The sequence below is a fragment of the Bufo gargarizans genome, chromosome 4, assembly GCF_014858855.1.
Source record: "Bufo gargarizans isolate SCDJY-AF-19 chromosome 4, ASM1485885v1, whole genome shotgun sequence".
NCBI classification, from domain to species: domain Eukaryota; kingdom Metazoa; phylum Chordata; class Amphibia; order Anura; family Bufonidae; genus Bufo; species Bufo gargarizans.
The window spans coordinates 366,618,321-366,645,844 of NC_058083.1; the positions used below are offsets into that span (position 1 = coordinate 366,618,321).

Consider the following 27,524-nt stretch of genomic DNA (forward strand, 5'->3'; position numbering starts at 1 on the left):
TATTACACAGGGAGATGTGCTGCCATGATCAACAGAACTAAAATGAGGAACCACTGCAGTAGCATCGCCAGTGTAATAGAAAAAATCACCAAATGCATCATCCAACATTAGCCACGGTGATATATCTGGCTCATCCTTAGACTTTCCAGTCTAAATTAAATGTTAAAGGGGATGTCCAGGTTCAGAGCTGGATATACCCTATTTTCACCCAGGCAGGCGCCTGATATTAGCATCAGAGCATCCGATGCTCTGGATTGAGCAGGGCAAGAGCTTTGTTGTTTATGTTTTTACACTGCTAGATGGAGGCTTCCGTCAAGAAGTGTATTCTGGGACGTCACCGGCTCTGATGGGCAGGCTTTAGTGCTGCCCTAGCCGCTTTATAGGCCAGGGCAGCGTTAAAGCCCGCCCATTAGTGCCGGTGATATCACCAGACTCACTGCTGGGCGGAAGCCTCCGCCTAGCAGTCCTTATGGAGAGCCCCGGTACGTCACCGGATCTTTCTAAAAAAGCCTTTGCCCTGTGCAATTCGTAACATGAAATACTCCAATGCTCATATTAGGGCGGTTGCCTGGGTGAAAATGTGGGTATGTCCGGGTTCAACTCTGAACCCTGTCAACACCTTTAATTCACAAAATTAGAAGTACTGTTGTTAACAACTATGTCTAAATGAAGATATTATTACAATACCTGCTCGGTTTCAACAAAGTTAGAAACATGTCCATCATCATCTACTCCACGGATGTGGAACCTGGTTCCTGCTCGTACACAGCTAATGCGCGAGATAAGGCAAGCCTTTGCTTTCCGGTGTGAGGCATAGACAGTACGGATTTCTACCCCTCCACAGATTACCTTCAACAGCCAATCTGAGCAACTGACTTGATAGTGTTTCAAAGGAACGTGCAAAAGCCGGTTCCTGTAAAAACAAGTTCATGGTCAAATAGAGAAGAAAAATAATGTTCCAGAAGACTTTATAGGGCAAAAAAAAAAAAAGAAAGACAAATAGTGCATCAATACGTACAGTGACCCTTTCAGGTGATTTCTACTGCCCAATCTGAGAGTAAGATATAGTAGATAGAGAAGTGGAGTTCTATGATATATATAGTTTTATAGAATGTGGAGCAGAATTTCCAAGTAAAAACCAGAATAAGGGTCCATTCACACGTCTGCAAATGGGTCCGCATCCGTTCCGCAATATCGGGAACAGATGCGGACCCATCCATTCTCAATGGGGCAGAAATGGATGCAGAGAGGACACTATGTGCTCTCCGCATCTCCGGAGTGCAGCCCTGACCTTCCGGCCCGCGACTCCGCAAACAAATAGAACATGTCCTATTCTTGTCCGCAATTGAGGACAAGAATAGGCAGTTCTATGGGGGGTGCTGGCCGGGTGTATTGCGGATCCGCAATACACTACAAATGTGTGAATGGACCCTTAATCCTAACTGGACTTCCAGTGAGAGACCCGATTACTCGGCCCACACAGTCATTGACAACTATCACTATCGTGTGTACACAGAAGGTTGTCAATCACCCTGTGTGGGAGCTGTATTTAGGACTCTCACAGACTCTTCTAGGAGTCCTGTCAGGATTTACTCTGATTTTTACTCCATATCAGATAAACCTATATATCATGGAGCACAGATTCGCTCTATCAAATTAGAAAAAGCAGCAGAAATTACCCAACTGGTTTTCTTTAAAATGTGTATAGTGTTCACATTTGTTTTACCGTTCGTGTATTAGATATAAAGGAAAGGATTTATCAATTGTGTCTGACTTTGTTACCCAAAACAACTAATTAGAGCTCAGCTTTCTTGTTGTTAAACTGCTTTGGAAAATGAAGGTTGAACTGTGATTGGCTGCTAGAGGAAGAAGGCTCCCCTTTATGCTAGCCAGTTTAGAAAATTAGGCTCACACAGCTCAGACTCTTTAAAAGTATCATTATGGCTTCATATCCATACTTCTTAACTGCTGCCCAGACAATAGTGATTAGCTAAAACTTTCAAAAAGTCCTTTATTAATAGGTGTTTTCCAGGACTACGATTCCTTTTTTTTTTTTCATGGTGCTGGCTATTCACCAACTGCATACCCACTCACATCTGGATGTATAGTACCTAAGCCCATCTGCCAGCAAAATCTTAGGGCTCCTATTCAGCATCCCTGCAGTTTCCACATATTAAACTGCAGGATCACATAATAAGACACCCAAACCAGCTCAGCCCTTGAAATCAATCCACCCAACATCCACTCTGTCGGACAATCTAACAATGTAATAAAACGATTTCATTTTCCCCTCTAAATTTAAATTTTCCCCATTAATTTTGCGCAGGGTGGCAGGGAACAGCAGAAATAGAGGGATGGCATGCTACCAGAAAGCAGTGGGAACCCAAAAAGTTGGAAGTGACCAGATAGGCGAGACAAGAATCAGCAGTGGTTCAGAATGGAGGGTATATTAGCAACACTGTTTTTTCTCCAGGTCAAAGCCTTTTTAACTGTCCAAGAAAACGTCTTTAAATACTATGCAGTTTTTGTGCACTTTCTATGCTCTCCCATAACATTGACAGTCTAAAGGGCTGTTCACACCACATTTTTCACATACATGTTAGGGGGAAAAGGATGCAAAAACACCACACATTTCCACCCTGAAGAATCCAGAAAAAAATAAAAATAAAAAATTACACTACAAAACTCTATTGTGACAGATCCACTGTATGGCATCCGTTGGAGGCATCAGTTTAACATAAGAGTCATGTATATATCAAATATAGGACAAAAAGGTCATGTGAACACAGCCTACATAGTTTTTAGCCTGTTAGCACTGTCCTGTATCACAGGGCAACATCTGCTTATTCCTAAGAAAAATGCACCCTCTGGATGTCCAGCAACTTCTGGGAGAGGCCACAAAATATTTAATAAGCAGATGCTGATATATTTTTTTTTCTTTTTGACATTACTGGTTGGATATTTATCTCAAGCATCCCTCTAACACAAAAAGGTTATATCAGTAATAATGTACACCACCACTTGATCCATATTTACATATCTAATACCAGAAACCCTATTTAGGTGTATAAAGAGGTGTAATATCTGAGGTCTTGATTTTCTTATTTGCTAAAGGAATACATTCCCTTTGAGCTGTCAGCATCATGTCACTGCACAGTACAAGTGAAACCAAACAGAAAAGGGAGATCCGTGATTAGTCATTAATGAGTAACACCCCGATATCCTGTTACTTACTGTGCACCTATTCAGACAGGTTGCTGACTGATTCAATATTTAATGCCACTTTCATCTTATCCATTGATTTTTATTGAAAATAACTTTTTACAGTGTATTTACATTGGACAACACAAATTATCCAGAGAATGGTATACCATCTTATAGTGAGGGAGGGTAAAGGGGTATTAAATCATACCCCAAGGCATGGAAGGGGGGGGGGGGGGGGACAAAGGACAAACCTAATCTTTAAAGGGCTTCTGTCAGCCCACTAAACCCTTTTTTTTTTCCGGTTAATATTAATCCCTACACTGCAAGCTCCCTGTACATATGCTAAATATTAATTTTCGTTCAGTAGATATTGTTAAAAATCAAGTTTTATAATATGTAAATTACCTTGCTACCAGCAAGTAGGGCGGCTACTTGCTGGTAGCAGCCGCATCCTCCTCTCATCATGACGCCCCCTCCGCCGTTTGATTGACAGGGCCAGGGAACGGGTTCGTTCTCTGCTGGCCCTGTTCTAATTCAAAATATCGCGCCTGCGCCGTACCTTTCTTTAATCGGTGCAGGCGCACTGAGAGGCGGCCTCTCTCCCGGCCGCTCCATCCTCAATGCGCCTGCGTCGGGTGTAGATGTGACGTCATCGGCGCAGGCGCATTGAGGATGGAGCGGCCGGGAGAGAGGCCGCCTCTCAGTGCGCCTGCACCGATTAAAGAAAGGTACGGCGCAGGCGCGATATTTTGAATTAGAACAGGGCCAGCAGAGAACGAACCCGTTCCCTGGCCCTGTCAATCAAACGGCGGAGGGGGCGTCATGATGAGAGGAGGATGCGGCTGCTACCAGCAAGTAGCCGCCCTACTTGCTGGTAGCAAGGTAATTTACATGTTATAAAACTTGATTTTTAACAATATCTACTGAACGAAAATTATAGATTAGTCACGTTGAAGTTGCTCCAAAGCCAAATATCCCAACTTTTACTGAACCTGTGAGTGTTTATTGAAAGCTCTGACATAGATTCATATCAACAACCATCAGTGATACTGCTGATGATTTCAACCAAATTTGGCACAGTAGTGCCTTGCCATTTTTTGGCAATATTTGGCAGTTTTAAAGGTATGAGCAATAATTGTTCAAGTGTTGATGGAAAAGTTATCCAAATCCCATTAAATTCAAACTGATAAACAACATTCCAGGTATTGAAAAGAGGACTCAATCGAAAGGTCCCATCACATGATACCATACAGCACTCGATTGTTGGAAAGGAAGCGTTCCTTCCTGACAATCGCCTGCTTGTCAGTGGTGGAGACCACTGTATTTACAGTGACCTCCTCCACAGTATGGGGAGCAGCTATCACTAATGCCATTGCTCTTAGTGACTCGTTTGCCGGCAGCAGAGCGTGTTTACACAGCACAATCTGCAGCCAGCAACGATTTTTGTGTCCGCACGATTGATGTATTATCCGATGAACGAGCATTTCACTCGCTCATTGGGTAATCAGCAACACCTTTACACTGCCAGCTAATCAACCAAGCCTTCCTATAAACGCTTGTTAGCAATTATCTGCCAGATTTTTGGCTAGTGTAAAGGTCCCTTAACATCTGGATTTATGACCCATTGCATGGACACACTGCTTCTCTCTCCCTAATAGACTAGAGGTGGTTATACACACAAGATTAAAGTCAGCCGGAATGGCCGATTTCGGATATTCCGACCAACCGTTTGAAAAACTAGCACAAACGAGCATGCGCGATTGCCGATGGCGGACCCTCCTCTGCTGAAAATGCGATCTGTCGTGCTGGAAAACTTCTGCCTTTCATCAGCCGAAACTGCATGTTAATGGCATGACTGACTGAATTCAGCCAATCACTTGTCATGGTGCTCAAGCTGACTCCCTGGTCCAGATGTTTAGTTAGTTGGATCTTTCACACGAACGATCCCATGGACAACTGATTGGCCGCAATTTGGCAATCATTATCTCAAATGTACGGCCAGCTTAACTCCAGATCTCCTTAAATCCTAATTCTTAAAGGACTTTTCTACTAATGACCCATCCTCTGTATAGATCATCAGTATGTGGTCGGTGGGGTCCGACACTCAGGACCCCCGCCAATCAGTTGTTTGAGAAGTCAGCGGCGCTCCTGTGAGCACTGCAGCCTTCTCTCAGCACACCAGGCATAGCACCGCACACACCACTGTATAGCGGCTGTGCTTGGCATCACAGCTCAGCCTCATGCAATTCACTGAAACAGTCATTTTCTTACTTTACAGTCATAGGTTTGTTTTTCTGTTGTGGAAAGAAAAGGAAGTGAAAAATATAATACTAAATGCAGACTTGAACATACAGTAGGTAATATACCTCTTTTTAGAGTTTAATAAAACATTTTTCCCATTATTACTGACATGTCTGCATCACTATTTTACATTAACTGTTATTTAGCAATTTATGCACAGATTTTTTTCTGCAAAAACAATTACATAATCTGCTTTTGCATTTCTTTGGATGTAACAATGGCATATATGTGTTAGATAGGTCAAATAGGGCAGGGACTGCTGTGAGAATATACAGTACTGAACAACATGGTGTGCTAGGTGAATAAAGCATAATAAATAATAACTACATTAATGACTATATAATTTCCAATGCAGTGGACTGAATAGGACAGCATTTCGAGTGCACAATTATACTAACCAGAAGAACCAGTTTTCAGGTTTATAACCTCTTTTGTCAGCTTGAATTTGGGCTCGAACGGTGAGGTCAAAATGTGATCCTGCATTTGGCCATGAGAAATAAAAAATCCCTGAATTAAGTATCTTCCTGAGAGCTGTGACCCGTTCCTCCTCTCTGGTTTCCTCTTGTAGTGGACAGATTTCACTGGATGTGATTTTGTAAACCTCAGCATCTAAAATTCTTCCAACGGAGGTGCAGCCGTTTACCAAGACAAGAAATTGCAACCGAGAATTCCCTGCAAGAAATATTAAAGAGGAACTGAAAAAAAAAGTTTACGAAAAAGGAAATATCACAAGAGATTCATCGTTAGTAACTTACATAACTATCAGGGTTCCTGCTGTTAGCGGACTTAAATCTGGTGGCATTAGAGGCAGAGCTTGTCAAGAGCTCCTTTACATCCCTTTATTCCCAGAATTCCAAAGGAGCATGTATGGCCTATAAGTCTCATCTCTCCCCAAGTAGTGTATGCCAACATTTCATTTTGTTAGCGTTACCCATAATATGACCAGACCTTATACAGCCCATTTGTACGGCTAAATTTGGCAAGAAAAATTTCAAGATTTGCATGGTTTACATGGTTCTACAACCTGGATTCCAATTTGATAAACAAGGACCTATAATGTTTATAGGTGAAGCTCACAATGTCTTCATACCGAAGAAAGAACTACCTGCACAGTATTATCATGTGAAAGGCCCTCATTTTTTGTCTACATTGTTACATTGCAGACTCTGCTGTATTGCACTCTGACAATATAGAGATGGCACTGACACTTTGTATGCCCAACCCTCCTCAACTGACAGGCTGCTGAAATGATCACAACAAGTGCTAAACAGAGCACCCAGGTATCAGCTAAGGACAAAAAAATCATAATTAAAATGGGGACTTTTAGGTATATTTGGCATAGTTAAACAAGAGATTATTATGTGCTATAATCATGTTTGGTTACACCAATGATATTAAGTGAGAAATAAGAAGAAGAAATAAATAAGACACCCGAGCTCCATCAGCCTCAGGTCAGACCCCCCCGAGCTTCATCAGCCTCAGGTAAGAAAATAAATAAACTTCCCATACTTGCTCTGGATGGCGCTGCTAATCACTCACTGCTCCCTGGTCCTCTTTCGACTCACGCTGCAATGTGACCTGAAGTCGCACAGTGTCAGGTCATCGTGCGCACCAACATGCACTACATCCTGATGCTGTACACCATCAGGACACAGTGGAGAGTTGGGCCCGGAAGAGAACCAGGGAGGGAGAGTACAGCCACACAGTGCTTCCCTCACTGCTCCCTGCACCTCCCGCAGGCTGATTATTTCTTCCAGAACTTTTAGAGCAGGGATGGCCAACCTGCAGCTTTAAAGGCTGTTGCAAAACTACAACTCCCACCATGTTTAAACTGCCTACAGCTATCATCCTACATACAGCAGGGCATAGTGGGAATTGTGATTTTACATCAGCTGGAAAGCTGCAGGTTGGCCATTTCTGTATTAGAATAAAATAAAATAAAAAAAAGTGTGTGTTATAGTCCACAAAATACGGTAGTTCATTTGACCGACAGTATGGCCAGCCTAAACCCAGCCATTTACTTATATGTTAAGCTACTTCCAGTGGTTACTAAGGCTCCTTTTTGTACATTCATTTCCCCATGCACAAACCGTTTAAGATTTAAAAAAAAAAAAAATGAAAAAACTGTTTATCACAGCAAGTAAAAAATTTTTTACAAAAAAAAAGTTTACTAAAAAGAACAGCGTTCTGCTGGAAAACAGATTAGTACAATGAACTAATAAGTGACAGCACACTGAGCTACATCTCACTCCCGATGCAATAAATGGACTTGTTGTTAGGAGATGCGGCTCAAGGTGACATTCATTTACAGACAAGGTATTATAGATAGCAGCCAACATTACAAATGGGTCATAGTGCAGTATCAGGTACAGCAACCTGTATGGGCAAGCAACGTGCCTGTGTAAGCAATAAAGGCAATGTGGCTGTTGCAGAACTCATCTACTGCTTAACAGGAAAGAGTGAGTAGTTGAAAATACTTCGGCATTACCAAATTCATATGAAGAATGTGTACAAGTCAATGCATAAGGCTGAGTTCACACTTCAGCTATTTGGTCAGTTATTTCCATAAGTTATAATGAGCCAAAACCAGGTGCAGGTCAAAAGCACAGAACAGGAGCAGATCTTTCTATTATACGTCATCTCTGCGGAGTCTTCACGATCACTGATGGAACTGACCAAATAATTGAAGTGTGAACTTAGCCTAAAATACTTGTATGCGTTTAACCCCTTAGGAACACAGCCTTATTTCACCTTTAGGACCAGGCCATTTTTCGCAAATCTGACCAGTGTCACTTTAACCTCCTCACGACCGCCGTATGCAGGCTTGCGTCTTCTCGGCGGTCGTGCAGCTCTGGGTGGACGCGCCGGTGCGTCCTCTCGCGAGATGCGAGATTTCCGGGGAAGCCGGCCCGCGCATGCGCATCGCGGGCCGGCAAAATTCAAAGAAGAAGTTCGTCATCAACCTGCCGGCCACGATCATTGGCTGGCAGGTTGATGATTTTCAAAAAAACCAATCAAAAGCCACATAACCCATCATATTAGTAAATATGATGTGGTTATATGGCTGCTGTGCTCCTCTGCTCCTTCTTTTGGTCGGTTGGTTCCAGCAGAGGAGCAGACATCACTGCGAGTACCCACTACACTACACTTAGCCCCCAGATCACCTCCCAGCACCCAATTAAACCTTTGATCACCCCTTCTTGCCCCTGTCAATCACTAGTGAAAAGGAAAAAAGTGATCAGTGCAAACTGTCACTTTTTTTTTTTCACTGGTATTGACCGTTAGGTTTTAGGTATAGTTTAGGCCCCTTGGTTAGGTAATTTAGCGATCAGTTAGCGCCCAGCCCACCGCACCGCAGTCCGTTATTCGCTGATTAGCGTATCGCTAATCAGCATTTGTACTTTTATAGTATCTGAAAGTGATCAAAACTGATCACGGTCAGATCTATAATTGTATTAGTGTCACTTTAGTTCGCCCTCCACCCAAAACGCAGTGTTTGCCCGATCAGGCCTGATCGGTCGCCCACACGTGCGTTCGCCCACGCCCGCCCCACCGCAGTGACAAAAAAATTATTATTTTTTGATCACTGCACATTCACTTTACACGCACTGCAGCGATAAAAAAAATCAGTTTTGATATTTTTTATCAACCGCAGCGGCCTCCGGTACTTCGCTAGCCTCCCCTTTGTAAGACAGGCTTGCTTTTTTTTTTCTTGGGTAGTCTCAGGGAATACCCCTAAATTTAGTTGCCCAAATGTCTAACAGGGGGTATTCTTCTGAAGAGGCCTACAGGCTTCTGACCCAGTTGGATGAGGAGTGGGAACCCTCATCTGATGAATCCAGCGGGTCAGAATACGAACCTGTAGAAAGCAGTGGCTCTCTGACCCAAAGTTCGGACGAGGAGGCTGAGGTCCCTGATAGCACCAGGCGTACCCGGCCCCGTGTCGCTAGACCGCAGGTTGCGCAGGATCCGCTTCAAGAGCAGCAGAGTGGGGCTGGTGCTGTCGGATTACGTAGTGAGGCATACACCAGCAGTCCAGCCCTTCCTGGACCTAGTACCAGCACTGCTGTACAACCTGGTGAAGTAGCGAGCACCAGAAGGGCAGTTGAAGCTGGTACGGTGGCACGTGCAGTAGTGACCCCGTCGCAGCCACCGCAAAGACGTGCCCGTAGAGCCCCTAGAATCCCAGAGGTGCTGGCAAACCCTGATTGGCAGTCCCCAACTTCAGCCGCACCTGTAGTTTTCCCTTTCACTGCCCAGTCTGGAGTTCGGGTTGAGACAGCTCAGATCGGTTCGGCCCTGGGATTTTTTGAGCTGTTCTTGACTGCGGAGCTCTTAGACTTAGTTGTGGCTGAAACAAACAGATATGCCACACAATTTATAACCGCTAACCCGGGAAGCTCTTATGCCCAGTCTTTCCGGTGGAAGCCAGTCCAAGTTTCCGAAATTAAAACTTTTCTGGGCCTCCTCCTCAACATGGGTCTAACTAAAAAGCATGAATTGCGGTCATATTGGTCCACGAACCCAATTCATCACATGCCCATGTTCTCTGCTGCTATGTCCAGGACACGATTTGAGACCATCCTGCGTTTCCTGCACTTTAGTGATAACAGCACCTCCCGTCCCATAGGCCACCCTGCTTTTGACCGGCTCCACAAAATTCGGCCCCTCATAGACCATTTCAACCTGAAATTTGCAGATTTGTATACCCCTGAGCAAAACCTCTGCATAGACGAGTCCCTGATACATTTTACCGGGCGCCTTGGCTTCAAACAATACATCCCAAGCAAGCGCGCCCGGTATGGGGTCAAATTGTATAAGCTCTGTGAAAGGGCCACAGGCTATACCCACAAATTTCGGATCTATGAGGGAAAAGATCAGACCCTGGAGCCGGTCGGTTGCCCTGACTACCTGGGGAGCAGTGGGAAGACAGTTTGGGACTTGGTGTCACCCTTATTCGGCAAGGGGTACCATCTTTATGTGGACAATTTTTACACAAGTGTGGTCCTCTTTAGGCATTTGTTTCTAGAACGGATTGGCGCCTGTGGTACAGTGCGAACTAGTCGCGCGGGCTTCCCCCAACGGCTCGTTACCACCCGTCTTGCAAGGGGGCAGAGGGCCGCACTGTGTAACGAAGAACTGCTTGCGGTGAAATGGAGAGACAAGCGTGACGTTTACATGCTCTCCTCCATTCACGCAGACACGACAATCCAAATTGAGCGAGCAACGAAAATCCAAATTGAGCGAGCAACAAAGTTGGCATTTGACCAAGATATTTTTATACTGCCCTGGCAATTTAGGGGCCCAAATGTGTGAGAAGAACTTTGCAATCAAAATGTGTAAAAAATGGCCGGTGAAATCCGAAAGGTGCACTTTGGAATATGTGCCCCTTTGCCCACCTTGGCAGCAAAAAAGTGTGACATCTGGTATCGCCGTACTCCGGAGAAGTTGGGGAATGTGTTTTGGGGTGTCATTTTACATATACCCATGCTGGGTGAGAAAAATATCTTGGTCAAATGCCAACTTTGTATAAAAAAATGGGAAATGTTGTCTTTTGCCAAGATATTTCTCTCACCCAGCATGGGTATATGTAAAATGACACCTCAAAACACATTCCCCAACTTCTCCTGAGTACGGCAATACCAGATGTGTCACACTTTTTTGCAGCCTAGGTGGGCAAAGGGACCCACATTCCAAAGTGCACCTTTCGGATTTCACCGGTCATTTTTTTTTTACAGATTTTGATTGCAAAGTACTTCTCACACATTTGGGCCCCTAAATTGCCAGTGCAGTATAACTACGCCACAAGTGACCCCATTTTGGAAAGAAGACACCCCAAGGTATTCTGTGAGGGGCATGGTGAGTTCCTAGAATTTGTTATTTTTTGTCGCAAGTTAGTGGAATATGAGACTTTGTAAGAAAAAAAAAAAAAAAATCATCATTTTCCGCTAACTTGTGACAAAAAATAAAAAGTTCTATGAACTCACTATGCCCATCAGCGAATACCTTAGGGTGTCTACTTTCCGAAATGGGGTCATTTGTGGGGTTTTTCTACTGTTTGGGCATTGTAGAACCTCAGGAATCATGACAGGTGCTCAGAAATTCAGAGCTGTTTCAAAAAGCGGAAATTCACATTTTTGTACCATAGTGTGTAAACGCTATAACTTTTACCCAAACCATTTTTTTTTTTTGCCCAAACATTTTTTTTTATCAAAGACATGTAGAACAATAAATTTGGCAAAAAATGTATATATGGATGTCGTTTTTTTTGCACAATTTTACAGCTGAAAGTGAAAAATGTCATTTTTTTGCAAAAAATCGTTAAATTTTGATTAATAACAAAAAAAGTAAAAATGTCAGCAGCAATAAAATACCACCAAATGAAAGCTCTATTAGTGAGAAGAAAAGGAGGTAAAATTCATTTGGGTGGTAAGTTGCATGACCGAGCGATAAACGGTGAAAGTAGTGTAGTGCTGAAGTGTAAAAAGTGCTCTGGTCATGAAGGGGGTTTCAGCTAGCGGGGTTGAAGTGGTTAAGTGCTGATAACTTTAAAACGCTTTGATTTATCCAGGCCATTCTGAGTTTTTTCGTCACATAATTACCTAATTTACCCAAAATTTGGAAAAATTTGCAAATTTCAAAGTTTCAGTTTCTCTACTTCTGTAATACATAGTAATACCCCCAAAAATTGTGATGACTTTACATTCCCCATATGTCTACTTCATGTTTGAATTATTTTAGAAGTTTAGAAGCAAATCTTGAAATTTTTCAGGAATTTCCCAAAACTCAATTTTTAGAGACCAGTTCGGGTCTGAAGTCACTTTGCAAGGCTTACATAATAGAAACCACCCAAAAATTACCCCATCTAAGAAACTACACCCCTCAAGGTATTCAAAACTGATTTTACATACGTTGTTAACCCTTTAGGTGTTGCACAAGAGTTATTGGCAAATGGGGATGAAATTTGAAAATGTAATTTTTTTGCCTAATTTTCCATTTTAACCCATTTTTTCCACTAACAAAGCAAGGGTTAACAGCCAAACAAGACTATCTTTATTGCCCTGACTCTGCCGTTTACAGAAACACCCAATATGTGGCCATAAACTACTGTACGGCCACACCGCGGGCGTAGAGTGATTTTTATAGACTGGTTTATTTACACCGTGTCCTGTTTCAACCCCCCTGGAGAAGAAACTCCCTAAAAGTGACCCCATTTTGGAAACTACGGGATAAGGTAGCATTTTTTGGGGGACTATTTTAAGGGTAAATATGATTTTTGGTTGCTCCATATTACATTTTTGTGAGGCAAGGTTAACAAAAATTGAAATTCTGAAATTACATCTCCATTTGCCATAAACTGTTGAGGAACACCTAAAGGGTTAATAAAGTTTGTATAATCAGTATTGAATACATTGAGGGGTGTAGTTTCTTAGATGGGGTCACTTTTAGGGAGTTTTTACTCTAGGGGGGCATCAGGGGGCTTCAAATGGGACATGGTGTCAATAAAAAAGTCCATCAAAATCGGTGCTCCACCAGTGGGTCACTGAAAAAATGACAAAAAAAAAAAAAAAAAAAGTCATATTCAGTGTAGCCCACTGTGTAAATCTGGATTCCTGATTGGCCTACAAAATCAGGAATCACAGGCTCGTATCGCTCTGGGCTACACCAGACAAGTTCACCGTCACGGTGCTCCGGTGGATTTAACTGGTGGGCCGGGAAACCAGTACGAGCCCCAGAGCTGCTCGTACTAGTGTGGGCCACAGGGTCCCCCCCAAGGCGTCTCCACCGCCTTGGGGGCTCATCATCATCACTAGATGATGCGGATGACAACAGGAATATGGGGTCATCCTCGTCCTCACTGGGACTCTCGGAGTCGGAGGCAAGCTGGGCGTATGCCTCCTCGGCCGAGAACATCCGGCGGGCCATAGGGGAGTGTGTGTCTGCGTGTATATGTGCGTGTGTGGAAATCCTTATTTGGTGTGCGTGTGTGTGGGGGCACGGGTGTTCGCGGACTTAACCCTAAAACTAACAAAAAAAAAAAAAAAAAACACAACAGGGCAAAAATCGTGGGAAAAAAAATAATTCTAAACCGCTGATCAACCGTCCGAAGTTGATCAGCGGTGGGGTGTGCAATGCGCTAACAGTGGCCGGACACTAAGAGTGCCGGCCACAGTCAGCGTACACAAAAAAAATAAATAATGCACCCCAAAAAAGTGGGGGGGGGGGGGCAAGCGGCAACACCCCCGGGGGGTCTAGGGTCACACAGCTGTGCTGTGGACCCCAGACACCCCAACTTAGGGTGATGCAATAAACTGCAGAAACTAACTTTCCATTTTATTTCCCTGCCTAACCCAAACTTTCCCTATGCTGTCCCTATGTACCTGATGGGGGGTCCTGGGGGCACAGATCGAGGTGCTGGCAGCAATGGTGGACAACACATGCAGGCAGCTCCTCTCTCCTCGGCTCCGGAACACAAAAGGAGGAGGAGAGGAGCGCCTGCCTCTTTTGAATATCCTGCCGGACCGCCCACAGACCAATCAGAAGCGATCCTGAGTGGTGATGTCACCATCACCACTAAGCATCGCTGGATGGTGATTGGTGGGGTGAAATCACCCCACCATCACCATCCTCTTCCGGGTTATCGGGTCTTCAGAGACCCGACTAACCCGGAAACGCAGAAAACTGCAGGTCTGAATTGACCTGCGGTTTTCTGCGATCGCGTACATGGGAGGGGGGGGGGGGGTCACCGGACTCCCCGGCGCATTTGCTCCAAGTGCCTGCTCAATGATTTGAGCAGGCACGGGGTTCCGATCGCCGCGCGGCGGTGATCAAAAATACACAGGGCGTACAGGTACGCCCTGTGTCCTTAAGTACCAGGACATCAGGGCGTACCTGTACGCCCTATGTCGCCAAGAGGTTAATAAACCCCTCCACTGGTCAAATACACTGTAAGTAGATTTGGCTCCGCTCATAACTAAATATGTGAATACTGATTACTGAAGATCTCTAACTAGAAAATGCTTAATGAGGGAAGCATATTCTAACCACAAGAGATAGTTCTGCTTACCACATGCTAACATGGGAAGTTGTTTTGACATACAGCATGAATTGCAGGCTTCATAAGAAGACTTACTAAAAAGGACACTTCCATGCATATATAAAACAAAACCTTTGACTTCCCATCAGTCTTTATCCTAAGGCCCCTTTCACACAGGCGAGAATTCCGCGCGGGTGCAACGCGCAAGGTGAACGCATTGCACCGCACTGAATCCGGACCCATTCATTTCTATGGGGCTGTGCACATGAGCAGTGATTTTCACGCATCACTTGTGAAAACTGCAGCATGCTCTATATTGTGTGTTTTTCACGCAACGCAGGCCCCATAGAAATAAATGGTGATGGGTCATGTGATGAGCGCAGTGACGTCACCAAAGGTCCTTTTCCTCTCAGGTCCTCAAAGAAGAAAGAAGACAAGCCAGGCTGCGCGAACAACTGGATAATAACTTTATTTTTATTTTTTTAAGCCCCCCCCCCATCCCCAATTTACTTTGCATTCTGTATCAAGAATGTTACAATTTTCCCCTATAACCAGGTTATAGGGGACAATAAAAAAAATCTACACAACAACTAACCCAGACTCGAACTTCTGTGAAGAAGTCCGGGTTTGGGTCTGGGTATCAAACATGCAGATTTTTCTTACATGCGTGCAAAACCCATTAAAACGCTTTGCACTCACGCAAAAAAATCGCGCACCCGCATCTTGTCCGGCCAATGTCTAAACCTTATTTTACCATGTTGGATTTTAAAATATACTTATATACTTATATGAGGACCCCCCCCCCCAAACCCAGCCCCGGAAGATCAGTTCAAAGTCAAAAGATTTTTTTTTTCAGACAGTGTATTTTTTTTATTGTCGAGCAGATTGCAGCAAAATTACATTCAGCAAGTAACATTTGTTTACACAATAAAGTGCATCAATATTACAATATCCATTTGTTTCTGTCCTTATTACGCCGCTTGCTTGACATTATTTATTTATTATGCACACTTATATAGCGCTACTAATTCCGCAGCGCTTTACAGACATTATCATCCAACTGTCCCCAGTGGGGCTCACAATCTAAGGTATGTCTTTGGAGTGTGGGAGGAAACCGGAGTACCCGGAGGAAACCCACGCAAACACGGGGAGAACATACAAACTCAATGCAGATGTTGCCCTTGGTCAGATTCGAACCTAGGACCCCAGTGCTACAAGGCAACAGTGCTAACCACTGAGCCACCGTGCTGACATTATTTTTCCCCCATTTTCAATACCCCCCCACCCCAACCCACAACAAAAAGTGCATTATATTGTCTAGTGTTGTACAGCACTGCATCATATTGCATTGTGCTTAAGTAAAAAGATTTTATTAACTTGTGTGACATGCAACATTTCCACTCTTTGTTAGATATCATTGCTCTAGAACAATCTTATTGTTTTGATAGTACCAGTTTTATTATGTTGCCGACAGTCGATCTGTCAGGTATATGATAATTATCGGTGAAGACGTTAGGAATGCTTCAATTCCTGGTTGTATAGATTTTGAATATTGATGATCTATCCTTAAGATAGGTCATTATCAGATTGGGTGGGGTCCCACACCCGGAATCCCCATCAATCCAGTGTTCTCAACAGCTGCCACCCACCTGAATGGGAGCTGGGCTGTAATAATTTGGCCACCACACCGTAGATGGAGCTTCTGCTTCCGTCTCCATCTACTGTGTTACTTCCAGTACTGGAAAATGCTGAGAATAGCTGACCTATGGGGGTCAGACCCCCTTCAGTCTGATATAATGACCCTTTCTGAGGATAGGTCCCCAATTTCTAGAACCCAACAACTTAAGCTGCAAATGATATAGTGCACAGCCAAGCCCCAACTTGTTCCATACGTGGCATAGTAGAAATATCAAGTCATACTATTGTTACCCAAGTAAGAAATGTTGAAGTGCACATAGTCCTAACTGTGGGTAGCGTGTTATAGAGCAGGAGGAGCTGAAAAGATTGACATATAGTTTAGTGAAAAAGATACTCAGCTTAACTTGTATTTCGTTCATACAAATCTTTACTCTCTTTGCTTAGGAGTCCAGTGGGCGGATTTATTTAATGATTGACAGATATCAGTATGCAGGCTCATACAGGGGAAGTTCATAAATCACTGAGCAGGTAGGCCCACATGACAAAAACTTGCTGGGATTGATATAAAAGAAATATAAGTTATACTGAATCTTTTCCCATAAAACTAAATATCTGCTCTGCTCTGCTCCTCCTGCCTTATAATATACTGCCTGCAGCTCAGTCACCACATTCAATGTGAGAGGTTGACTTTAAATGTGCTATACTTAAAGAAGAACTCCCACATAAAAATGGTATTCTCTGACCTGCTGGAAAGGTACATGATGTAATCTGTAGTGATTGTAATCTTCTCATCAGTCACTGTATTTGAGAGTTATCCTCTCCCTTCTGATCCTCAGCTGTGCCATGTGACCAACTTTCTGGTCTCCACTGACACAGGACAGGTGGTCAGTTACTTCTCTATTAATTCCTATGACCTTGACATTGAGGCTCCCATAAAAATACAAAGCGAAACTGACTTCCTGTCAACACATGAAACACAAGAAACTGTTATTTGGAAAGTCTGATTGCTGGTCACATGACACAGCTGAGGATCAGAGGGGAGAGGATCACTCACAAGACACTGGTAAGAAGATTACATTCACTACAGATTACATCATGTACCTTTCTAACATGTCAGGGAATACCATTTTGGCTGGAGTTCTTTAAGGGGGGGTAATATAACCCAAACTGGTGGTCATAAATCATGTGAGCACTTCTGTGTCGATATGCAGTAGTTGCTATAATAATTTGACTTAATAAGGACACTGGGTTGAGGAGAAGGCAAGTGTTCAGATTTAACTTTACAGGACTGCTTTGAGGACTACCTACTGTACTTATCTTCGTTTTCTAATGAATAGCTTATTGCAAAGCTCATATTGGTACATGACATGGTGCTTGAGAAGTCTCAAATAATGGCAGTAATATTTCACGGGTAACATGTCCCACAAAGACTACTTATAATTGTAGATAAAACTGTCCACTAGCGCAGACAACCTGAAGGCAACTGGTTATCACATGAAGATGCAATAAAAAACTAAGCATATTACTACAACCAATGTGAATCCATCCATACTGGTATGCAAAATACAGGTGTATCTGGACGTCCATGTAGAGTGCCGAGTATGTGCGTTCTTTTGTGGACACATTCATTTGAATGAAAGACTCACAGAAGGAAAATGGAGAGTTTTGCGGCACAGACTAACAATCCATTACAAGAAACTGCAGTGTGAATTGCACCATTTACTTTAACGGGTCTGTGTGCTATGCTAGTGCACTCCAGATCCTGCACAGAAGGATATAACTGCCGCCTTAAAGGGTTGTCCCATCACCGAGAATTGGACTGGGACAGCCCCTTTAAGAAGTAACATTTTACTTTTTTTTTTATTTTTGTTTATTATTTGTATTATTATTTTTATTATTATTAAAGTTGCCCTAGAACTGCTCCTATACAAAACCTGATGCAAGATCACAGTTTCCAAATGCATTTTGATTCTGAATTCTTCACGCTTAAAGTCAATGAGAAATAAATAATAAAACATTATAAAAAGATCTTATCCTGGACCCATGCTGCCATAAAAAAGCACAGCATCTATTAGTAGCACAGGTAAAGAAATGCTATTGGCACTGGATGTCATCCTCCAAATGACTTGTGTACTTAAGAAATACTTCACTGGCGCCAAGACAGAGTGTCTCCACCTTTTCCAAACATTTGAAATCTAAAGTATGTCCACCCAACAACACTTCTCATTAATGGGCAAATCAAACCTAGTTTATTTTTGTGATACAAGATCCCAATTACAGAATGGAGGATTTACCACCCAAACACACTTCAATTTAAGAGTTTATACAACCGGAAATCACCAGAAATTTGCTGCTTTTATCTATTAATTTTCTTTAATCGTTTTCCCAATTCTAAACATGTTTAGGGCTGAAGTCAATGGACAACAGCACAGTGGACCTAAAATTGACCCAATATTTTGGACTCTGCTAGGGAAAGTTTTGAAATAAGTAACCCAGCTTTCCACGGAGTTCTATGTGCTTGACTGCATTGTAATCGGAAACAGGTAAATTACATTTATCAAGTAAACGATCATTTAGTACTAATCGCATCCAATTTTGATCATGAATCCATATATTACTTTAAAACTAATATGTTGCTTTCTATAAATAAAACAAATGCTTCATTACTGATGATATCCGGAATACAGGCTACCTGCACAAGGGTGCGGGCTGCTTTGCAGAAATGTTGCACGAATTTCTGTGCATCAAACACTGCACGTGTTACTTGCGGTTTTTGATGTGGTTTTGCCGCCGATCTCACCATTGCATTGAAAAAAAAAAAAATCTGCACAAAGAATGAACATACTGTGGATTCAGAAATTTGTATGGTAGGTCAATTTCTGCATGGAAGGAAAAAGCTGAATGTGCATAACATGTGTCTACTCTCAGATATTTTGCTGGTACTGGATTGAGCTACGTTTTCTTCACAAGAGATCCATGCATAAAAAACACAAGGTATCCGCAATGTGTGCAGGTGGCCTAAGAGTACCAGACACTCATAGCGGCCACAACCGTTTCACTGCAACACTGCATTAAACTGTGGTAAATATGCATTCTCTAGTTTTTGCCCACATCATTCCTGTGCTTCAGGTGAGCCATGAGACCTTATCTTTGGTGGAGACCACCAGGTGCGGATTGCCGGTGTTCTCAACGGGTTACTCCTTTTGTTGATACCGCGGGCTGCCGACCCACCTAGTCCAGCGAATGTTGCTTAATGTTGTGTAAAGTGCTCGACTACATGATCACTGGCTAAGCATGTGGAAGTTCTTAGTGCAGCTAAGGTTGTAATGTTTCCACTGCCTCCCTCTTGCTCTCTTCCCAGTTGCCTTAAGTGTGTCCCTTCCTCATGCAAGAAACCTGCTCCCGCAGGCTGTGACCTGGTGTGTCCAGGCGCGTGTATTGCTGAGGATGCTGTAAGCGACATCTATGTAAGTATTATCAGCAATGCAGTCAGCCATCACTCCCATGTATTGTAGTTCCCATTCCATTATTTTCCTGCATTTATTAACCTTACAGCCAAAACTACCGAGGACCTTCCATTACATCTCCTAATTAGGTTTCCCAGTATATAAAACTCTATGGACTGGATGCGTTACCCTAATATCCCAAGCGCTAAGACATGTGTGTCCTGTCCTGGTCTCTAAGGCTCCTCTCCCCCAAGTCCTCTATACTTGACATCACTGTACATCTCCTGGTTTGGGAACCTCGGATGAATTTTATTCCTTGCCTCTCCTGTGCTGAACCTTGGCTACAGCTTCGGGCCTTATTATGCTTATGCCATCTTAAGTAATTATTTCAACCTTCCGTTGGTGGGAAAATATTTTACTACATAAAAAATAAACAAAGTTACCTGATTTCAACTGAAGCACCCCTAGGCAGCCATATGCTTCCTGAAGTCTCTCATATTGCCCTTTAATGGCTTCCTTTTCATCAGGTGCTAAAAAAAAAAAAAAGAAGAGAAGGTTACAACTAGTAGAAAAGCAAACTATCCTTATGTCATAAGAGTTCTGGTGGGAGTTCTCCGACAGCTGTATGTCAGGAGTCACATGCATTGCTTGATAAGTCTATTCTCTGATAATACTCAAATAGTTCTTTTGTTAGAGCTTTAGGTTGTCCATTTTTGGAATTAAGCTGGGAAAGTGGATTCAACAGTCACCACCAGTGCCAGAGTACCATACACAGACAAGTGATTACTGGTATCTGCAGAGTAAAGGGTCAGATAAGTAAATGTGCTTACCCGCCTAATCATTACAATTACTGCCAAACCTTGAAATAAATCTGATCCTGTAGAAAGCCAGTACTCACCAAGTACTAAAAATACTCCTTAAAAGGGATGTCCAGCTTCTGTAAATTTTTAACAGACTCCAGGATCCAGTAAAAAACTGATCCTGTTGCATCAGTTGTCATCTGTTTCAGCCATTTCCATCTGAGATCTTTTCTTTTTTTTTTTTAAGATGGGAACAAACGTACTGTATGCAGGACTCCCCCCCCCCCCCAAATTTAAAAAAACGGATCTAAGAAATGGCTCAAACAGATGGCAACTGATGCAGCAGGATCAGTCTTTTACAGGATCCTGTTTTTTTCCCTCTCTCCTTCTGACGGATCAGAAGAACGGAAAGCAAAACGGTGATGTGAACAAGCCCTTAGGCTGTGTTCACACTTGCGTTCCATACTTCGGATCAAATCAGATGCTTTATTCCGAGCATCAGTTCTGTTAGGTTTCAATTATTTTTACAGGGGAAAAAGTACAGCAGGCAGCACTTTTGTTCCCATCTAAAATAATGCAAGTCTGACGGAACTGACAAAAACTGATGCAAACTGAGCACAACTACTGCCCAATGAACAAATGGGGATTAGGTAAAGAAAGCTCAAATGAAGGGTGAACACAGTCTTACCTGCTCCACAATGCTCGTTTACGGCTCCATGGGTCCACTGTTCTTCAGACCCTACAGGTAAACTTCTGTCATGGACGGGGTCGCGTCCACTGATTCACCCAATGACTGGCTGCAGAGGTGACGCGTCTCAAATGGGTACATCACTGCTGGGTCACTTGCCACTTGGGGACATGTTACTGCTGCAGCCAGTCGTTGGCACATGACCCCAACCATTGCAGAAGTTTACATGCAGAGATCAAAAAGCACTGAAGAAAGCAGTGAGCTTTAACAGAGCATCGGAGGGCAAGTAAATATGCTTCCTTCGACAGGTCCCGCTGAGTGGGGATGATCTAAAATACTATATGAACATGGACGACTCTGTTTAAGTTACACTGCAAGGTACAAGATGAAAGATAATTCATCATCATGAATTATGTATCGCGTTCAAAGAGAAGGTCTAACTCCAAAAATGGCTATAATGAAGAATGTTCAGGAACAAACTGTCAGCCTGAACTGGAATGGAATGGTGTCTGGTTCGTAGTATCCGCAAACACCTTTTGAATGTTTGAGCAATCTTACTATTTGTACACGTAATTTGCCTCTGATCTCATTGTGATATTTTCCCTTTCTAAAGTTTCACCAAGTAGATTCTAAAAATGTTTTTACATTTTTAAATTGCATATTCTACCGTACCCGGATCATGGAGCACAGTAGCTTCCAAACAGGACATGAAGTCATCGTAACACCAGCCAAACACGCATTGCTTAATATTTATCACACTGGAAATGAAACACAAGTCACAGACTGAAGTATCACAGTGAGCATACAGTAAAAAGTTTTATATGTGGGCAATAAACACGTAGACAAAGTGATCCTTGAATTAGTTTTCCCTTACATGAATATTTAACTGTTAAGGTTTCCCAGAACTCTACCATTGACTGCACACTCATATAGGGCATCAATATCTAATCGTCGGGGGAGCGACTCCCGTTACCCCCACCTATCAGCTGTTTTCAGAAGCTGCTGTGCGGGAACACCACAGACCCCATTTAAATACTGATAACCTATCCTAAGAATAGGTCATCAATAGTAAATTATTGGAAAATCCCTTTAAGATTTGAATATTCATGTAATGTGCATAATAAAAAATATTTTAAGGATCACTTGTTAAAGATTTATTGCCTACTTTTACTTGGATGAAGATAGTATTTCCCTCTTGCTAGGTCTTCCTAACCATAAGACGATAGCACTTTGAAATGAGTTTCCTTACTATTCTTGGGTTCAGGATACAGACGCTCAGAAAAAGTAGGGAAGGTGTTGTGCTTCTTCCTTCATAATGTGTGTAATGTGAATGCATGTGGTTCAGGGACTACACAGGCAGCCAGATGACTCGATACTTCCATATAGTGGATACATGGCACATTGTAAACTGACCTCTTGGAATGTCCGGGGGCTTAATAGTAAGATAAAACGATCTTTGGCATTTATCTAACGGTATTCTTATTTTTCAGGAAACCCACCTACGTGGTCAAGAAGCGTCAGCAATTAAAAACCCATGGAGAGGTGATGCCTTTCATGCGGTTTACACCAATCACAGCCGGGGAAGGGGGGCGGATTGGATTAATAAGTCTTTACCGTTTCAATGAACTGCAGTACATATAGATCCAGCTGGGAAATATGCAGCCCTTTCTCATAATCAGGATCTATGTACCTCCTCCTTTTGATAAGGAGATCTTAGAGGCTGTGATGGCCCGGGTAGCGTGGTTTCCCCCTTTTAATATTAGGCGATTTCCATACCTCCTTAGACAAAACTCTAGATCATTTACATCCCTCCCCTAGGCATAATCCAGTGAAATTGCACTGGACTCGAGCTCATAACCTAAGCGAGATCTGGAGAAGGCTACACCCTGATGCCAGACATTTTTCGTGTCACTCTGCCTCTACTAATTCTCTATCCTGTATAAATCTGGCCTTTGCTAACCCGACCTGTTTTTTTTTTTTTTACAAATTATGGCCACTGAATATCTTCCCTGGGGAATTTGAGCATTCACCCCAAGAAATTATTCTCACCAATTCTCAAAATTTCTGAAACCTACGGCACACTTATGCAGAACAGTTTGGCGTCGGTCCCTTACAATTAGAATATGGGGAATCGCCAGATGAATTATCCCTAATAAGCCAGTCTTATTGTTTTATGGACTGCTTAGTTCCCAACAACCTTCTCACCTGAGTCTTTTAGGAAATGGAAGCATGACATTCCCGCCTTAGAGTTACATCATGACCACGAAAAGGGGATGGCTTCTACCTGGAAGTCTGCGTGATTCAGGCTAAATGGCTACGCAGAGTCTAATTGATCCCTGAGTGCCTGAAATGCATGCATAAATTTGCTCATGATGAGTGTACGTAATCTGGGACTGTTCAGTTATTGCAGACTTTTGGGCAGAGATTCATGCTTTTTTTTAATGCACGGTTAGGTTTGCTGGCGGTGCTCTCTCCTGAAATCAGCTTGTTAAGTTTAGTTACACACCCATGGACATAATATCACAGGAAGGAAGACATGGTTATGTGACCACAGCCCAGAATAGAAGATAGGAGCAATAAAAAGTAAAAAGAAATACATTACAAAATAACAGCTACCTTCATAAATTCATTTAAAAGGATGTTGATGAAAACCGAAAACCTCCTTTAATACAATTTCTATGAAAAAAAGGAATGAAATTACTGTCATGGTCACACATTGGCAGCCACAGGTGTGCATGGCTTTGCCGAGTGCAGCCAACTGTGCCATGTGACAGTACCCTAATAGTATAACACACTACAACCGCCAAGCACACAGTAACCTTGGTTATGTAATCATTTTTTTCTCAGCTGTTCATATTAAATTTTCATAAATCCTTTTTTTCTTTCCTTACACGATTTTCATTTTTAAGCTGCATCACAATATCTGGCTTTATTTTTCGAAAACTGCACATCTGCTTTCATATATTAGCAGTCTTTAAACTGAAGGATCAGGTTTTAGTCTTTTAATATTACAATCAGTAAAAGGATAATAGAGTTGGCAAAATGACAAAAGACCACAGGTTGCTCAAAACAGGCAAACAAATCACCATAAAAAAAGTATCGAAAAAGGTTTGTATCCCACAGACAAGCCCTTACAAAAAGCCGTACTAATAGTCATGGGCCTAAATCTGCAGCAGCACTCTATTTTGGCTTAAAGAGGGGGACCCTAAGGAGACCTCCCTTATGAAGTTTATATCCCCTAATCTGGATATATATTATATGGAAGGGGGCTTATTTAATGGGACAACCCCTTTAAAAACATAAAAGGCCCAAAAAGCAAAAGCATGGTGGACTTAAAAAAAAAAAAAAAGTATCAGGCAGAGAAAGAATGGGCTCATTAAAAGGGGTTTCCATTACTTTCACACCATGCTGATGACCTATCCATTGTATAGTGGCTGTTCTAGTTATCTTATGGGGCTGAGCTGCTCCTAGGCCACATGACACATGAATGCGACGTCACTGGCCTAGGAAAAACTGTGAGAAGGCCACAGCACTACTGAGAGCATAGGTTTCTTCTCAAACAGCCGATTGGCGGAGGTGTTTGTGTGTGTATATATATATATATATTTATTTATTTTATTTTTTTAAACATAAGTGAGCTATTTTTCACAACCTATATCATCTCTTTAAAGAGTATTTGTCACCGTTATGTTTTTATGTCTTTGGAGTGAATCGCATAAATATATTCTGCTGTATATTGTGAATTTCCTCCAGTAACTTATACTGTAGCTGTCCTGAATGTTATCAATGTATCTTAATATCATGGCAGCTTTTGAATATTCATCAAGGGTTCTGTCCTTGTCCAGCCCTCTTAGAATACTTTATTCAGCAGTTTATTGGTCAATACTGCAACCTTACATACTGTATGGATTCTATATATGCGTTTGTTTCCTGGAAATAATTTATGGAAGACACTATGTATTCTAGTTCCTGTCCTGGCTCTTTAAATTGACCTTTGTTTAGACTTTAAGTATGGCAAACTGCCTCATTTGACTTTTTCACTCAAACAAGCAAAAGAGGCAATATGAGAAATCACAATACGTCAAAAAATTGTGTTTGTTTAACCCCTTAAGGACCTCCGCCGTATATGTACAGCGGAAGTCCGGTCCCTATACATGGCGCCCACTCGTATGTGCGGCGGGCACCATAGCTGCCGAGTTTCTGCTATTTTAAATAAGGCTGATTGCATACATCTTACCTTTCTGACGTACTGAGATCGGGGAAACTGTTACATTGCTGAAATATAGCCTGAAGCCTGCTAATTCAGGAATATACCAATACAGGAGAGCAGAGACACCGGGGAAGCTGGCAAGGGACTAATCAGAGTGGTCCCTTGCCGGCAAGCACTCCGATTGCAGAGACTAACCAAGCGCTTCATTGGAGCGGAGCGCTTCATTGAGAAAAGTCCTGGTTTCAGGCTGTGATCTACACGCTCGAGATCACAGCCTGAAATCAGGCATGACTGCCACTGTGCCCCAGATAAAATTTAACTGCCCCCACATGCAGGCTGTGATGGCAGCGACTGAAGAAACTTACAGCTGATACTCTGTGCTGGCACCGATCTCTGCCATTTAACATAAATAAACATTTGGGGCTAATGCAACTTTATATTGGAAATAAAAAATAATTTTACATTTTCACAGGCACACACAGGAACACTTGTTGGGTCAAAGCATTCACTTCATCACTAGATTTATTCCTTGAGGGGGGTAGTTTGCAAAATTGTGTCACATTTCGGGGTTCCTCTTCAAATGTGACATGGCACCTGAAAACCATTCCAGCAAAACCTGTCCTCAGTTAACAATATGGTGCTCCTTTCCCTCTGTACCCTGCTGTGTTCACATAAGAGCAGTTTACAATCACATATGGGGGGTTTCTGTAAATTGAATAATTAGGGTAATAAATATTGAGTTTTTTTGGGCTGCGTTACAGGAAAATTTGATTTAAAATGGATAAATCTGCCCCAAAAAAAATAAATAAAAAATGAAATTTTAAAATTTTCCCTCCATTTTTCTTTAATTCTTGTGGAACACCTAAAGGGTTAATAAAGTTTGTAAAAATCTGTTTTGACTAGCTTAATGGGTGTAATTTCTAAAATGTGGTCATTTATGGGTGGTTCCTACTGTGCAAGCCCCACAAAGTGACTGAAAACTGAAATGGTCTTCATAACTGAAATGGTCCTTAACAAAAAAAAAAAAGGGGGTTTGGAAATGTTCTTAAAAATTTCTAAATGTGCTTCTAGACTTCCAAGTTTAACTAACTTTCTAAAAAAAAATAAAAGAACATTTGCAAAATGATGCCAGCATAAAGTAGACATATAGGGAATGTAAAGTGATCATTCATAAAATAGTTATCCCTATTCCTCTTGAAAGCAAATAAATTCAAATTTACAAAATGGCGAATTTTTCCAAAATTTCTGCACATTTTTGATTTTTTTATCCATACAAAAACTTATCAACTCAAATTTACCACTAACATGAAGTATGTGTCATGAGAAAACAATCTCTGAATGGCTTAGATAAGTAAAAGCATTCCAAAGTTATTACCACATAAAGTGATACATGTCAGATTTGAAAAATGGAACTCGGCATTTGGTCCAAACTGGCTGTCACTTGAAGGGTTTAAAGAAGTTGGAGAAAGTTAATACAAGGCACTTACTAATGTATTGTGATTGTCAATATTGCCTCCTTTGCTGCCTTGACTCATTTTTCTATCACATTATACATTGCTCATATCCAGTCGTCATGACTACTCTGCAATCCAGCACTGGTGGCCGTGCTCGCACACTATAGGGAAAAAAAAAGTGCTGGCCTATGTATATTCCTGCTGTCCCCGCCACCAGACAGGCCGGCGCTTTTTCCTATAATGTACAAACACCGCCAACCACTGTTGGATTACAGGGTTGCTGTAACCAATACAAAAGAAAGGGCATTAAAAATATCTTCACAATTTAGGATGACAATGAGATAATAGGTAACGACTGTGCCAGAGAGGGATCCTGTATTGCAGCAAGGGGAGAAGGCACTCAGTATTAACCACCTCCCGACCGCCTAACGAAGGGATGCATCCTGCAGGCCGCCGGGTTATTCCTTCTTGACACATCGATGCGTCATCTCGCAAGACGACGCACATGCGCAGTGCGGGTCAGCAAAAGGCGCAGAAGGAGTTGGTCACCAGCCTGCCAGCCAATGATCAGCGATGGCAGGTTGGTGACTTTTAAAATAACGAACCACAAGCCATATAACACATTATATTTATAAATAGAATGTGTTAAATGGCTTCTGTGCTCTCTGCTGGGTCCTTTTCGGTTGGTCCCAGCAGAGAGCACAGATCACTGTGAGTACACCAAGCACTACATATTTAGCCCCAGA

The 27,524-nt window shown here is 42.4% G+C and overlaps 1 protein-coding gene across 2 annotated transcripts in view; it reads right to left on the reverse strand.

Moving 5' to 3' along the window:
* LOC122934105 (synaptojanin-2-like) overlaps window positions 1-27,524 on the reverse strand; it is a 237,525-nt gene that overhangs the window by 183,723 nt on the left and 26,278 nt on the right. For both annotated transcript variants that reach the window (XM_044289307.1, XM_044289305.1), the window contains exons 2-4: window positions 20,070-20,156; window positions 5,904-6,177; window positions 688-913 (exon numbers count right to left, since the gene is read on the reverse strand). In XM_044289307.1, the coding sequence (XP_044145242.1) occupies window positions 688-913; window positions 5,904-6,177; window positions 20,070-20,156 (587 nt within the window). The remainder of the gene's footprint in view (window positions 1-687; window positions 914-5,903; window positions 6,178-20,069; window positions 20,157-27,524) is intronic.